This window comes from Cebidichthys violaceus, unplaced genomic scaffold (assembly GCF_023349555.1).
Source record: "Cebidichthys violaceus isolate CVI_PGR_0920_01 unplaced genomic scaffold, fCebVio1.0.p SCAF_16, whole genome shotgun sequence".
Taxonomy (NCBI): Eukaryota; Metazoa; Chordata; class Actinopteri; order Perciformes; family Stichaeidae; genus Cebidichthys; species Cebidichthys violaceus.
The window spans coordinates 8,668,506-8,684,589 of NW_027176329.1; the positions used below are offsets into that span (position 1 = coordinate 8,668,506).

The following is a 16,084-nucleotide window of genomic DNA, read 5'->3' on the forward strand; positions in this document are numbered from 1 at the left end:
CACACAGACAAGCTCAGAAAAAATATAACAAAGATGACAAGGACTAAAAGGAACAAAGTCTCTTTTCTGAAGTTGCTTTTTAAATTACACTTTAAAACAAGACACACTATTTCCATGAACAATCAGTTGAGGGATTGAGTTCCATTCATACATTGCTCGATATTTGTTCTAATTCTTGGCAACATAAACTGCCCTCCTGCAACGTATGTAGTGAAAATAGTTATACATATCAGTACGTAAAGTTATTATTGTAAATGAAGCTGTGAGCGGAGGGGTGGTCACAGTGACAGGCTGCTCCAGGCGAAGGTGCCTGTTTGGTTCCAGACTCTGTTAATGGAAATGCCACGCGTTGCCAGTAGGATGGGATTCGGGTGTAGAGCGACTGGGCCACAAGTTCCCCTGCTGCCGCCAGACAGAGCGCCAGTGGCCAGTAGTTCCTCAGCGTCCTGCGTGATGTCCTCTCTAAGGACGGAGCATTTAAACTGATGTCCCCTTTGAGGACAGAAGCCATCTTTCACAAAAATAAGCCAAGGGGCCCCAGGGCTGTCCCTCCCTGGTGTTCGTCTTACTTTTGTTTTTGTCGTATCTCTGTCATATTTTCTTTTCCGTCATATTTTCCTATTTCCCAGATAATCCCCTCACCTGACCGTCAGGTTTCTTCCTTTTTTGTGTGAGCTGCTGCACATTTGCACAAGTGTCTCACGAAAAAATAGTGAAAGGCTCATTTGAATAAAGTCATCCCTTTGACAATAAATAAATACAAATAAATAAATATTTAATGTTTTTAATAAAATTAATATTTAATTAATATGTATCTGCTTGTTTTCTGTTGAAGTAGTTTAAGGGTGCTAAAGTAGTATTTTAAGGACCAGCGTTGCTAACAAAACTAAATAGGGTGAAAATGCAGGAAGTGTCATGGTTGAGGTTGTCCTGCTCCAGGTATAGCTTCAATTGGAGAACAGTGTTATGAAAGCCTATTGGCCCAATACTACTGCATCAATAAATGAAATTAAAACAAACATGATCAGTCACATTGCTCTGATTGGCTTGTAGCGAGGCTACAGGGGCAGAAATAATGAGCATTTCTGTTAGGTCTTGTGCACAAATACTTAAAAAAACTCAAATTAAAAAGCAGAGGCAAAGTATGTCAATCAACTAGCTAAATGTAAATTTCACACCTGATGAGAAGAGGAAATGCAAATGTGAGTGGCAGGGGTGGGATGGAAGTGGTAGGGGGAAAAAGTTGAAGGAGAAAGTAGCAGGCGGTGTGTATGTATTGCTGGGTGGATTGCTTACTGCTTGTGCTGTTGGAGGAGAATGGGACGTGGCGCAGTCTGCTCTCTCCATAGGTGTTGAGGAGAGAGGAGATGGAGCTTCTCCCTAGGGCACAGCAGGAGGCTTCATTACCCCTCGTGCTGCACTATTTCTCTATTTCTCACAGCCAGAGTGTGTAAAACCCACCGCAAAACATACTGGAGACACAGACACGACCTCTGATAAGGACTATCCTCACATCTCCTCCTCTCAGCTTTGTTTAAACGTGCTGATTGTGTAATTCTCTCTCTCACACACACATTTCCTCTCTCCTCTTTTGTCATCCTTCCTTTGTTGCCCATGTCTAACTTCCCTGTCCATTTATTATAGTTATTACATTATATATTCCTTTTGCAAAGAATATCCGCCCCACTTTTTCAGTCTCCACCTGTCCCCAGTCACCACCCCTCCACACACACACTACACAAATACACACGCGACATACATCCATGTGAGTGTATATGTGCGTGTATCTCCGATGGGAATACACGATGGCAAGCCCCAAATGATAGACTGTCGATGGAGATTGCCTGAGGAGCAGGTGCACAATAGATGACATTCACATCACATCTACAGTGGGAAAGGAGTAAAAGGGAACTTTGAGGGAAGTGTGGCAAAAGTATTTCAGCTTGTTCGAGTGAAAGGATGAGTGAGCAAAGACAGAAAATGAAGGAAACACGAGTAGAGAAATACTGTACGGTGATGCTGAGCAGTGGAGATAAAAAACGAAAACGACAAAAACACACCTGCGAGCAACGCCTGATTGCTCTAATTGGTCATTTTATAATCAAGGACTCCTTTGTCAGGAAATCTTCATATAGATCATAATGTTGATGTATTTGCAAGCATTTGTCGAGGTCTAATTATAGAATATGAGAGAATATGAGCAGCCACTAATGTTGGAGAGGACATGAAGCATGGTTAAGAGCTTTTCACCACTTCAGGCAGTATTATTAGTGTGTGTGTGTGTGTGTGTGTGTGTGTGTGTGTGTGCTGGTTTATCACTCTTCCCCTGAGATTAACTGTCTGTAAAACGGGGAGAGGATCGGCGCCTGCTCCTCACTTTCGCAGTTTCTGTTTCACTCTCTTCATATATCTGTGTCTCTCTGACTTTGCCCTCAGCAGAACACCTTCAAATCTCAAGAAATGAAAAGGGAGTTATGTAGTTGTGATATTGAATCACTGTTTTGCAAAGAATACTAACCATGTTGCCCTCATGAGCTGTAGTTGTGGAGAGGGAGGTGAAGACAATGCTTTGTTTTAGTGGCACTTTCAATGTATGCCTCACAAATGATAACCGTGTATATGATAACATCCTTAGAATAAATTCACCTTGGGTGCTTGTTCTTTATCCCTAGGTGTCAGTGGTCCACCTGTTAAAAACAGTCCGCCTGCTCCGTTTGCTGCGGCTGCTACAGAAGATGGACCGCTACTCGCAGCACAGCACAGTGGTCCTGACGCTGCTGATGTCCATGTTCGCCCTGCTGGCCCACTGGATGGCCTGCATCTGGTACATTATCGGCAAGATGGAGATGGAGGCCAACGCCTACAACTGGGATATCGGTGAGTAAAGGAAAATGATGCTAAGAAGTCCAAAAAACACCTCCAAGTTCAGTTGTTGATGTTTCAAAACTAAATGGAGAAATGTAGTGTGATCCACAACATCCATTCTTCCACCATACCAAAACCAGGAAGTGTATCTCCAGAAGCTTAGATTAGTGTTCGTGATTAGTGTTGGTAGGGAATGCATCTTTGGTGATCCGGTCACAAGTGGACAGCTCTAAGAATGGCTTTCGAAGGCATCTCGAGGGACCGCTTGTGATCAGATGTCACTTCCCTGCTGCAGATACACGAGTGCATCATTTTGTTTGCAAAGACCAAATGCATTGTTGTTTTTAACTGGCGGGAGGCTGCAATCCACTTCCCGTGCCTAGTCTGCAGGAAATTAAAAGAAGAAGAAGAAGAAGAAATCAAAACAATACAGACTGGCTCTATTTCTTAGTGTGTTCCAGGCAAACCAAATCGCTCAAGATGTTTTACGCATGCCACAGGCTTTACAAAAATGCCGCACGTTGTCGAGAAAGCCATCTTATGCAATTTGACACGCGTATGAGTACATTCTTCTGCTTCTGCAAAGGAAGTGAATCTGCTGATTCAGCACAAAACATGACACATAATGAATGAAATGACTAATGTCCCAAGAGACACTTGACCGCATTATCATACAGAATTCTGACATTAACAATTAATGCAGTTACTCTGTAGAAATAATCCATGAGGACAATGGGTTGAGACAGAAGGCACTGAAAACCAGTTGAGGCTTTAGATGAGAGATTTTGTAGAAGGCAGGGGCTCAACCTCAGTCCCGCAGCAAGAGTGGCAGTTTTTAATAGTGATTTTAAATGGGCACTCATGCAGACATGTTGTGCTCTTGATACACATGTAGTTGTTTGTGGTTTTGTTTTACTTTATGCATGCAGTGATGAAGCCAGATAATGTGGTATCCTTTCATCTCCATTGTTCTATCCGAAGGATCTATCATCCAGCGTTGCACCAGCGCCGCGCTCTGTATTGAATTTTATGAGCAATAATCTATAGAATAAATGACTCATGGCTTGAGGCTCAGAATAAAGGCTGTAAAGAGGAAATGTTGTTTTTTATTGATCTTCTGGCATTAATAAAAGAATGCTATTTTTTTTACATTTGTTAGTACATAAATCTTGCATGTCTAAGTAAGAGACCCCTCCTTTTTCTACTCCTTGCATTTTTGTGTGTTCCGATTTAATTTCTGCTTCATGTATTTCATGTGTTGGGCTCGTTGACATGTCAGTACTCTGGTGAAGTTTCATAGCTCATTATTTCCAAAACAACAATGGTTCTGAAAAGCGATCAATGCTTGAAACCTGCAGTTCTTTTTTCTTTTTTTTTAATGATAGATGTTTATGTACATGTTTCTGTTTATTAGTAATATAATAAGCCTCGTAGAGCAATCGACTTGACCCCAAGTTATATTGAAATATTGAGAGCTAATATTGCTAATAACTATGTTATGGAATCATCATGCCTCATCATGTTGAGTGGGTGTTGTAAAATCCGTATTGGATGTAAAATATGACAGCAACAATTACATCAGCTGTGTTTGTGCGCCCTTCCATGCAGGTGTTTGTGTGTGTTGTAAAATTGACTGAGCGTAATTCCCCCTCAGTATCCAGGTCCCTCGTATAATGAGGCACCCTGGGATGATCTCTGGTCAGTATCGATGAGCTGCACTGCTTGCAATTACCTCGCCCCAGCATCTTCATAACAGTTTCCGGGTCAGCATTGACTGGGTCATGAGAACAATGCAGATTTTTCTCCACCAATTACTGCATTTCTGTGTCATAAAATAACAGGTCAGTGCATGAGGCAGGATTAATGTGTTGTATCCTAATTGTGCATTTCTGATGCTGAACTGAGCCTTGAAGTCAGGCAGCTATGAGGGAATTCCATCCAATTACCATTCATCAGTGTCTGCAGGAGACTCTCCTGGGATCAGCTGCTTGTCCGCACACCACTCTGACCAGGGACCAGTTTTGGTTCCCAAGCATCTGATCTGCTTCCACTGTTAAGTACGTCGTTCTAGATGTAGCACGGAGGAAAGCACTGCTCACCACAACAATGCTGTTAGCTTTGTCTGCATCTGTATGCTTCACTGCACTGAGCTTTGAGATGAACACTGCAGCTCATTTAAAAAAGTAAAAATAATCACGTGGTGCAAGTGATAGCTTTGAGACCTTCAGTAATCCTAGAAGATTGGAAACTTTGAAAGGAAGGTGTAGTAATAAGGCTCCTTTTCATTCTTTAAAATTACTGTAAATACTCAGGGCACGGTGTCCTTATATTCTTATAAGTTTGCCTCTGACTGACCATACTCTTGTGATCAAGTTACTGTGAAAACACAATGAGAGTGCATTAGATACCAGCTATAACCATCCATTTCTCCTTCCATCCATCACTATCCCCATTTAAATACAGGATGGCTCCATGAGCTGGGGAAGCGTCTGGAGTTGCCATACTATGCCATAGGAGGCGTGAATGGGACCGGCAGCGGCCCCGCCATCCGCAGCGTCTACATCGCTTCCCTCTACTTCACCCTCAGCAGTCTGACCAGCGTGGGCTTTGGCAACGTGTCGGCCAACACTGACATCGAGAAGATCTTCTCTATTTGTGTCATGCTCATAGGAGGTACACAGAATGCACACATTAGCATTCACATGTATGTTGTGTTTTCTAAAAATCAAATTATTTTTTATTTTTTACAGCATATACAATCATACTGTGTAATTATATTTACATCTGCTGCTAATCCATGATGTCTTGGTTTAAAGATTCAATAGTAATATGGACACAATCAGTTTCCAATAAGACATGTAGACAGTTTTATTTTCTTCCAGTGGCAAGTATTAAACAGACCTTTACAAGATTGTCGGATCCAGCTAAAACTGGATCGTTACTCTAAGTTTGGATTGTGGGGATAAATAGAGGTTGTCGTGGCGGGGTTTTCCCTGTGGACGCTCCCCACACTGGTTCGGCTAAAAAGTTAAATGTCTCTGGCTGCCCGGGGGCAGTAGAAGTCGCAGATGCAGACCACACAAACACACACACACACACACACACACACACACACACACACACACACACACACACACACACACACACACACAACCATGCCGTCCCTGTGTTTTAACACAAAATGAAAACCAACACAAAACACCAGCAGAGGATAGGTCAAACCCAATGGGTTTGTGGAAGGAATTTAGTAACTGTATGTCTAAAGAGGATTAATGGCACGTCAGAAAAAAGAGTCAGTGACACAACAGTGACACTCGACATGTAGTCTGTGTTCAGATGTGTGCAATGTACCTGTGACGCAGCTGGAAACTGAATGAGATTAGGAGAATACATTATCTAAAGGCGTCTAAAAGGCAGGTATCTGTCATACCAATTACATCAGCTCCGCTCAGTCTTGACACTGATGTTCCCATCTGGGAGTTTGCAAGACATGAATGTAAATACAATTTTTAGCTGGTTGACTGGTTTGTCTGATTATTTCATCGCGTAAATTCACAGCTTCCAATTGGAATTACTTTTAATCATATTTACATGGCAGAAATATTTATTTTGATTATCCAAAGAGGGTTTTAGAAGATATAAGATACAAGATGTAAAAATCAGCACTTATCTGAGTGCAAAGGTGTCTCATTTCTCTTTAACTCTGGCAATATGGCTGCAAGCATACCATACTAGGAGTCTGTGTGGTTTTGGAGAGGTGTTTGAGTGTAAAGATATGAAAATAATAGTAATAATAATAATTGAAATAATAAGAATAATAATACACTTTATCTATATAGTACCTTCCATACAGGGGGAGTAGCTCAAAGTGCAAACAGCTCCTTGTTGTGTCTCTCACTGCACCATGACCAGAAGCCTGTTTCACAAAGCGAGTTCAACATAGCCAGGGAATGTTAGGTTTATCTAACCCTAACAACTTTGACGGCCCCACCAAGCTGGTTATCAACTCATTAATTCAGCCCAGGTTTTTCCAATCTGGCTGTGAGAGCCTTCACATAAAAAGGCGTTGTTTGCAGCATATGACCAATCACAAACACGGACAAGTCTGCTGTCAGTAGATCGGCGCATTTTAAAAATAAAGACAAAACTGTGAAGTCAGACAAATTGCTGTCAAATGCAGGAAGGACAGTAGGCAAAAAATCGCCTACTGTGTGAATACGTAAAGTAACAGATCTATAATATCACATCTAGAGCACAATAGATCTGATCATAATTACATGTGTGTATTCTGTTAAGTTGATATGTTGCTTGGATGCATTCTTATTCTTTCAGCTGCACTCTGGCGGTGTGACTTTGCTACCAAGTCCGTTTCACACCACTGGGGTTACAGATGAAAGAATAAGGCTCAAATATTGTCACAAAGGCCATCAGAATACATCTACAACACATAAACTTAACATAATACACATATGTTTATAGTCAGATGTTGTGCTCTAGATGACACAGTAATATTATAAATCTGTTGATTTACACATTCAACATGGTCAGCGATTTATTGCCAGCTGTCTTTATGCATGTGTCTGTTCAAACAGTGTTGCTTTTAGTCTGTTTTATGACTTTAACTTCTTTGTATTTGTGTCATATACATTCTTTATCTACGTACCGAGCTTTGATTGGTCAGTAGGTGGTGCATTTATACTAGTTATCTCCGACATAACCTGCTCCGGAGCAAGTTCCATGTAACCAAGGTAAACTATCCAGGTGAGACGTGAACCTCCGTCGTGGAACTGAAAATCCAGAGTTAAACCTAAATAATCCCAAATCCTGCTTCATAAAACAGGCCTCTGGTTTAAGCATATCCCAGTCATCCCTTTAATGTTGCACTGCTCTCTTTACCGTTACTGAAACCCCTGCTGTTCCTCTTCCTCCACTTTGGTTCTGCAGAGTTTACAGTAAGCTACACAAAAAAACATTTCCCTGCTGGTGCCAAGCTTCTGGCATCAAAACAGCAAAAGGTTTTACATATTTTGGATCGCTGTCTATTTCACAGTTTCATTCATGCTGACGCTCCATTATCCCCCCCCTGTTCTAACTCCCTAATCCATTTTCTGTCCTCTCCTTCTACACCTGCAGCACTGATGCATGCATTGGTCTTTGGTAATGTGACAGCCATTATCCAGAGGATGTACTCAAGGTGGTCCCAGTACCACACCAGAACCAAAGACCTCAAGGACTTCATACGTGTCCATCACCTGCCGCAGAGCGTCAAGCAGCGAATGTTGGAGTATTTTCAGACCACCTGGTCGGTCAACAACGGCATCGACTGTAATGAGGTACCACACGCACACATATACACACTTACATTAGTATAAATCCTCACCCTCCTTTTTCTGTTAACTCCTGTTTTTGCCAGCATATAAGGATCAATAATTCATCTGAAAGATCACATACTTCTCAATCCTCATCATCCACATTCAAACCCATTATACAAGTGATAATATGATCAATACTACATGATCCTCATCAATGTAAGAGCATGATGTTTCCCTCAGCAATGACTGACAAGGAGGGGACAGATGACAAGAACAAAAAACGGTCTTAGATGGTCATTTGTGGATGACAGGATATTTTGTAACCTGGGGGTTTAAATCCTTGAAGAGGTTTTTTCTAGGTTGCTTGTAGTTGAAGTGACACTTGTGTTGAGTGCAACGTACAATGAATGTAGGGAAATTGGAGATGTGTGGGGATCTAGGTGACATGATTCCAGGACCATGTCAATACACATGAAACTGGGACGACAGGACATCGCACAGAACAACATAAACAACATTATGGCATGAGGACAGCTTAGAGAAAAGACGAACAGAAAAGGAGGGGGAACAACGCCATTTCTTGAAAAACCCAGGGAAAAGGAGGCAACCAGTTAGTAGTCTAATAGCAGCTCGTCCCTCCAGGCTGTGAATGCCTGCGAGACAGCTGTCAGAGCCCAGACCAGCGCTGAGATGGAGTGATGATGATGAATCCCAGACAGATGAATTATAGATGGGCCTGTTGATTAAAGTCAGCCTGGCTCTGATGACTCATTGATCGAGTCTATATGACGGTGAGCTCCAGATCTTAGTCCCGTCAAAGAGACGTACAGATTGATGATATTCAATGATTTGACTTGTCTTTTTTTAACTGTGAGAGGGGCCTTTTCAGATCATATTTGCGTGTTGTGTGTGTAGCAACTTTGTATTTGTGTTGATTTATACAGTAGCATATTAGAAAAATTTGTGATTCGTAGTATTTTTTAACCGACATGCCTATTCTGAGCTAATATCAAGTTTTTAGGCTCCAACGACTTGTTCTTAAACGTACTGTATATTTACTATAGCAGATAGAAAACCAATCGTGTTGTTTTGCTTACAACAATGTCCTGGAAGAGGGAGGTTTTTACATTTTGCAGGAAGTTTTTTCTTGCTATCTTAGGGTCTAAGAAAATATATGGGGTATTGTGTGTTGTGTAGATTGTAAAAAAATGCTCTGAGGCAAACAATTGACTTTGGGCTATGTGAATAAACTTGCCTTGACACTAATGTTTCCTGTGGTACAATAGCTTAGGAATCAAATCAAAGGCAACCAAGGCTGGAAATGTAATCACTGAGTTGCAGCATGGCTGTGCTTTCACAGCTGTCGTGCTCTCCTCTTGCCTCATTCTCTCTCTCTCTCTCTCTCTCTCTCTCTCTCTCTCTCTCTCTCTCTCTCTCTCTCTCTTCCTCCCATCATCTTTACAGCTGCTGAAGGACTTCCCGGACGAGCTGCGTTCCGACATCACCATGCACCTTAACAAGGAGATCCTGGAGCTGTCGTTGTTTGCCTCCGCCAGTCGTGGCTGCCTGCGCTCCCTCTCACTGCACATCAAGACGTCCTTCTGCGCTCCTGGAGAGTACCTCCTCCGACAGGGCGACGCACTCCAGGCCATCTTCTTTGTCTGCTCCGGATCCATGGAGGTTCTGAAAGATGGCATGGTGCTGGCCATCCTGGGTACGATAAAGAAATGGGAGGGGAAGAAGGATTATAGTTTTACAAAGAAACTCCTGGCAGCAAGCTTCATATTAAAGCTCTGTGCGGCTTATTGTGATAAAGCTGGCAAATGAGCATCATTGTTTAGAACTAGGAGCATCACTATAGCCTAAAGGCTACAGCTAGAGCCTATTGTTATTAAACTCCTGGAAAAGCAACCCTAGATAGATAGACAAATTTATTTCAATATTATGTTCTAGCAGTTAGTCAAAGACTTACCTCTGCATGCAAGATGGGGGAGCTGGTTTAATAATTAGGTGAGATGTTGAAAACAGACAAACATTCAACCACAGATTGTGTTCTATTATAAAGTATATATTATGTTATATACACCATTCAGAGCATCCCATGATTGTGCAATCCCATACAGGTTAAGCCAGTCCAGTCTATGTCTGGCAGAATATGGTCAAGTCTGTTCTACTGCATTGTAATTCAGTCCTGTCCAGTTCAATCTGTGTTGTCCGGTTCAGTCCAGTCCATTTCATCAGTCCAATTCATCGGAGTCAGGTAATTTCAGTTTCATCCAGTCTAGGCCAGTTCAGTGCTGTCCGGGCCAGTCCATTGTTGATGAAATCAGTCCTTATAGGCTACCCAAAGCCACATGTGGATGCATTTTCAGTTGCAGTGTTAAATGAATATTTGATTCTCAAAGGCAGCAGCTAATTACTATATCACCTGCCAGCATTGCCTTGTTTTGCTTTCTACAGAAACAGAATAATATAAAACTTACTAAGTGTATTTCAGTGGTGGTATAACTCTGGAATCAGCAATTCCAGATTACTGTGATGCTAAAATAGAAATTTGCTTCTCATTAATGGAGAAACGAGGTTGTAAAACATTTGCTAAAGCTGCAATTCAGCTCAAACAAAGAAAATATGTTTGGGTGTCATTAGTCATTATACTATAATAATTATGATGATAAAAAAAGAGTTATGCTATTAATGCAGTAGAGGTCATTGTGTGCAGTTCTAATGAAAGGAAATGTAATTAGATATTTGGAAGAAAGGACGTATTTATATTTAAGCTAGATGAAGAAATTGGTCCAGCTGACACTTTGCCCACAGCAGATGGACTGCTTAGAATAGATGATAATCTCGTCACTGTGTTTCTAAATCCAGTGCAAAAGTGATAGCAACTAAATACATATTTGTAATATCAAAAGCTCTTAGGTTAGCCTAAAGACTGGAAGCAGTGGCAAACAGCTAGCCTGGCTCTGCCCAGAAGAATCTTTTTAGTACTGTTCTCATCTTCATTAAAAAACTACTTGGAAAATTGGTTTTGGAACTAATTTAGTGATTTAGTAATTTAGTAATGATCTGTCATCATCACACCCTTCCTTCAATACATCTGCGCAAATTTCTAACTGGTGGAGAATTTCCTGTTTATGTTATGCACACAAATTGTGTGATAGTCTGAGAATGTAATGAAAAGCCCCATAGCCATCATGCAGGTCTCTTGGTGCTGAACTCCCCTCAGTCTAGTTATATTTCCAACCACTCCCATCTGCTGTGTAACACAACGACCTTAATGGCTTTTGCTATCTGACCTTCATGACACAGAGTTATAGAACAATCTGGCACAAGCATGTGTGTCAGGAAAGTGCGCGTGTGTGTGTGTGTGTGTGTGTGTGCGCGTTTGTGTGTGTGAGTAAGTGAAAGTAAGAGAAAGCAAGAAATATCTGAATCTGAACCTCCATTCATCACTTTGTCTCTATTGGTGCAGCACTTAAACCTCTATCTCTGTTGTGTGTGTGTGTGTGTGTGTGTGTGTGTGTGTGTGTGTGTGTGTGTGTGTGTGTGTGTGTGTGTGTGTGTGTGTGTGTGTGTGTGTGTGTGTTTGTTGTTTGTTTCTGCTTTCTCTCCTTATTTCACCTTTTGCAAAACAAAGTGTGCATATGTTAAGGCCTGCATGTAGTAGGTGGAATTGTTTACCGGTGTAAAGAGTGCATGTGTGTGTGTGTGTGTGTGTGTGTGTGTGTGTGTGTGTGTGTGTGTGTGTGTGTGTGTGTGTGTGTGTGTGTGTGTCTAGGCTTGACAGGCAGAGAGCATTGTCTGTGTGCTTGCCTGTTGACTGTGCAGAAGGTCAGGTGGCATCGAGTGTCTGACTGAAGGAGAAATCATCTCTGTTTCTCTTTCCACAAGTCTGTAGCCACAGCGCAGAACCTCCTAGTAGAGAGTGTTTGAGAGCTAGAGAGGCCATGTTGAGAGAGAGGATGAGGAGAAAGTGGGGTTGGTGGAGAGAAAAGAGAGAATGACTATAGTAGAATGTCTGAAACAAATGAAACAACTGGATTGAAGGTAAACGGATAGCATCAAAGAAAGAGGAGGAGGGGCTGCAGGATGAGAGAAACGGATAAGAGAAAAAAAGGAGGGAGGGAGGAAAGTTGAGAGTGAATTTGAAATACATAAGAGACTTCAGCTGAATTAAGATGTGGAGGGGATAGAAAGAAGGGGAGGAAGGCGGGGGCAAATATTTGAGAATGGAATGAAAGAGGAAGATCAAGGAGGAAGAAAAATAGGAAAACAGGTATGAAGGAAGGAAGGACAGAAGAAAGGAAAGGAAACACAGTGGAGTAAAGAAACATGGGAAACATAGTGGGAAGAGAAGTGAAATGAAGGAGGACCGGAAAAAGAAGGAACGCAGTGAGCAAAGAAGATATGATGCAAACGTGGACAATGGAAGAAATTAAGGAAGGAAAGTAGAACAGAAGGGATGGAAAAAAGAAAAGAAAACCAGAGAAAAGAAGAAGGTAAGGAAGTAAGGAAGAGAAACACAAAGTAGAGAAATGAGGAAGGGAGGAAACAGGGATAAGAGAAAGGAGGACTGGAGGAAAGAAGAAAAATATGGAGGAAAGAAAGAATGAAATGGAAACAGGCAGAAGGAAAGTAAGAGGACAGAAAACACAAAGCAGGGAAGGAAGCAAGAAAGTATGAGAATAAAGGAATGTAAACAAGGAAAGAGGCAGGAAAGAAGAGAGACAACAGAAAGGACGGACAATAGAGAAAGTGAGGAGGAGAGAGGAACCTAGAAACGGAGAGGAGGGAGAGAAGTAATGGTTGAAGCGAGGAATGGACTGAGAGATAGGCGCTAAAGAGAGAGAGAGGGGGAGAGAGAAGGGGGGGAGGGGGAGAACAGTCACGACTGCCGCTCCATCAGCTTCGTGTAATTGAACAACGTTCACGGTTCACAATGACCATAATGAATATTTTATCACTGCTTAAGGGGCATTAACACTAACGTGGTACTTCGTACAGCTTCGTCCTGTATGAGAACAGGAAACAGCTGTCAGAACAACTTCATTCAAAGAGTCAAATTTACTAAAAACAGTAAGAGTGATTATGTTTTTTAAATAATAGTCTGTAAATCCTAATATTCTGTACATGTACAGAATATAAGTGTACATGTACAGAATACTTAATTCTGTTCTTATTTTTATTTTTTTCAGTAGTTTGTAAAAATTCCCCAACAATGCCTCATGAGTTTCATCTCTTTTGCTTCATCAAGTTCTTGATATATATAAATAAATGAAAATACAGGTGAAACTAATCAGGGCGGGGCAGACGATCAAGGCCAGGAAGTGAGGTGATATGAATTTTGAGGTGACAAAATAAAACGTGAATGAGTGACTTGAAACAAACTAAACATAACCCAAAGGCAGGGCAGATTATGGCAGACCCAAGAGAAGAATTGTATCATTTATTGCTTGATAAATCTTTTTATTAATGCTTTGTTGGTCAGTTTTAAACGATTAATATGAACTTGTTTTGGGTGGCCAGGCTGGTGTTTATCCTCTTCTAGCATTACACTAGCTTTGTCTTTGTAGCTTTTTAGTTCATCAGTGAATCATTTGACCACTTAATTTAACCAAAATGCATTTATTTAAATCATATTGACATTAACAACTACAGACTTGGTGAATTGCAAAAAAAAAAAATCCTTTATTAAAGTAATTTATCATAGTGAAGGACTTAATAACTTTTCCTGTTGACTCATTGGAAAGTGACAAACCTGTGGAATTAATATAGCTTAGTTATGTGTGCAGACATGAGGGCAGGAGGACAGGTGTTCTTCCTAATGCCACAGCATCATGCTGAGCCAAACCCCCTCACACGCTCCAACCTGTACTCTCCCAGAGAAGCTTTTTAATAAATGGAAGATCTGAAACATGTTGCAGAGTCTACATTAGAGAAACTAGACTATATCCTCATCCCCTTTTACCAGAAATAAATCTGTATGCTGTGACCCCTTACTCTGACCCATGTCCATGTCTCTCTCTCTGAGCAGGTAAAGGCGACCTGATCGGGGCGAACCTGTCCTTAGATGACCGAGTGATAAAAACCAACGCGGACGTGAAAGCCCTGACCTACTGTGACCTGCAGTGTATTAACCTCAGGGGGTTGTACGAGGTGTTGGATCTTTACCCTGAATACTCGCACCGCTTTGTCCAGGACATCCAACAGGACCTCACATACAATCTGAGGGAAGGACATGAGACCCATGTAAGTCCATCCAATAAGTATTGATTACCAAATGTGAAATTCTCCAAGTCTCCAAGTTGCTGCTGTCTCTGAATGGTATCAATACAGTATAACTGAGGCTTACTGTTGTCGGTTTTTTTGCAGATTTTTGTAGATTCTTTAAAATGAGCAGCTTGGTTAATCACATTTTCACCTTGATTTCATGTCCCTAAGCAGCAACAATTATACTGTGTCGAGTGGAGTAAATATAAATGAGGTGTTGATTATGCACCCAACTCTTGAAGAAACACAACAACAAAAAATCAAATGTCATTTTGTTCACTTTTGTATTCTTAACTTTTTTCATTGGATTTTTAACATTGTTTTGATAATCTGCATAAACTCGTTCCTGTTTATATGATTCCTGCCTGATATATTAATTTTTTGTATTGGAAAAAAAGAAAGAAATGAATGAGCCCTATAAGCCCACCAATGCATGACAAGCACTTTATACGCATGCCAATTTCTCTTTATAATGAACGAAGGTACTGCAATAATGTGTGAGAATGACTGATGAGTTGGGTGAGAGGAAAGAGGAAGGCAAGAAGGGTTGGAGTTTGGAGGGTAAGAAATGGACTTTGAGGGTGGCTGGAGTAAACAAGAGGGTGTGCGTGTGTGTGTGTGTGTGTGTGTGTGTGTGTGTGTGTGTGTGTGTGTGTGTGTGTAGTTGTGTAGTTGTGTGTGTGTGTGTGTGTGTGTGTGTGTGTGTGTGTGTGTGTGTGTGTGTGTGTGTGTGTGTGTGTTTGTGAGAGAAAGAGAGAAAAATAGCCAGGGCACTTGGAGGAGCTCTGCTGCTGTAATTCAGGTATTTCTGTCTCTCCAGCCCAAACACAACTGGACCACTTACACCAACACACACACACACACACACACACACACACACACACAACTACACACTCGTATGCATTCTACCTGCCGCAGGGCTTTTAGGTGAAGCTAATGTGCAGAGGGGCAGCCCAAATCTCAGGACTGAGTAGAGTTAAAAAATGAAGAAAGGAGGCAGAGGATGTGTTGGCTGAGAGGGGTGAGATTGCTTGAATATTACTGTACGATACATGAGCACAACACACCAGCATCAGTGTGTTGAGGGGAATTATTTTCCATCATTGGATCACCTCAAGCCATATAGTCTTAGTATATATAGTGTATTGTCAAATTTACTGCTGGGCGTTGCGAAATAGCTCCTCCGTAATTTAACACTGAGAGAAGAAAGGCCACATCTTGATTGCTTTTTCCTGCAGTTCATTTACTGTATATTTCCTCTCTGGCTCTCTTCCAGATTAAGGCCCGACTCTCCACAGCAGCTCTAGATACTCAGGTAATGCACCGCAAGCACTGTAACACACTCAAACACTGATTGATGATTAACAATCTAAAGGCAATACACCCTGCTGTGAGGAGGGTTACCATTTACTCAAAAGGCTTGTCCGACCTCGATCACCTTCCCCTATTTGTTGATGCCAGCCCGCAACGTTTTAATCAGCCCGCAATAGGAAATAATAAAACTCAAATTAACATTCAACCGCAGATCAATTTTTCTAAATCTATGAAAAGTCTGCAGGGCGACCCGCTAATGATGGACTCAATCACTCTTTTGGAATTAATGGTTTAGATATAGAGATCTTTTGTGTTGGTAG

General features: G+C 41.4%; 1 protein-coding gene across 1 annotated transcript in view; it reads left to right on the top strand.

Annotated features, from left to right (window-relative positions):
* The window catches only part of kcnh8 (potassium voltage-gated channel, subfamily H (eag-related), member 8), a 51,548-nt gene that overhangs the window by 27,598 nt on the left and 7,866 nt on the right, over positions 1–16,084 (top strand). Inside the window, exons 7-12 of the mRNA XM_068710595.1 lie at positions 2,673–2,877; positions 5,329–5,538; positions 7,999–8,198; positions 9,642–9,891; positions 14,215–14,429; positions 15,727–15,765. Of these exons, the coding sequence (XP_068566696.1) occupies positions 2,673–2,877; positions 5,329–5,538; positions 7,999–8,198; positions 9,642–9,891; positions 14,215–14,429; positions 15,727–15,765 (1,119 nt within the window). The remainder of the gene's footprint in view (positions 1–2,672; positions 2,878–5,328; positions 5,539–7,998; positions 8,199–9,641; positions 9,892–14,214; positions 14,430–15,726; positions 15,766–16,084) is intronic.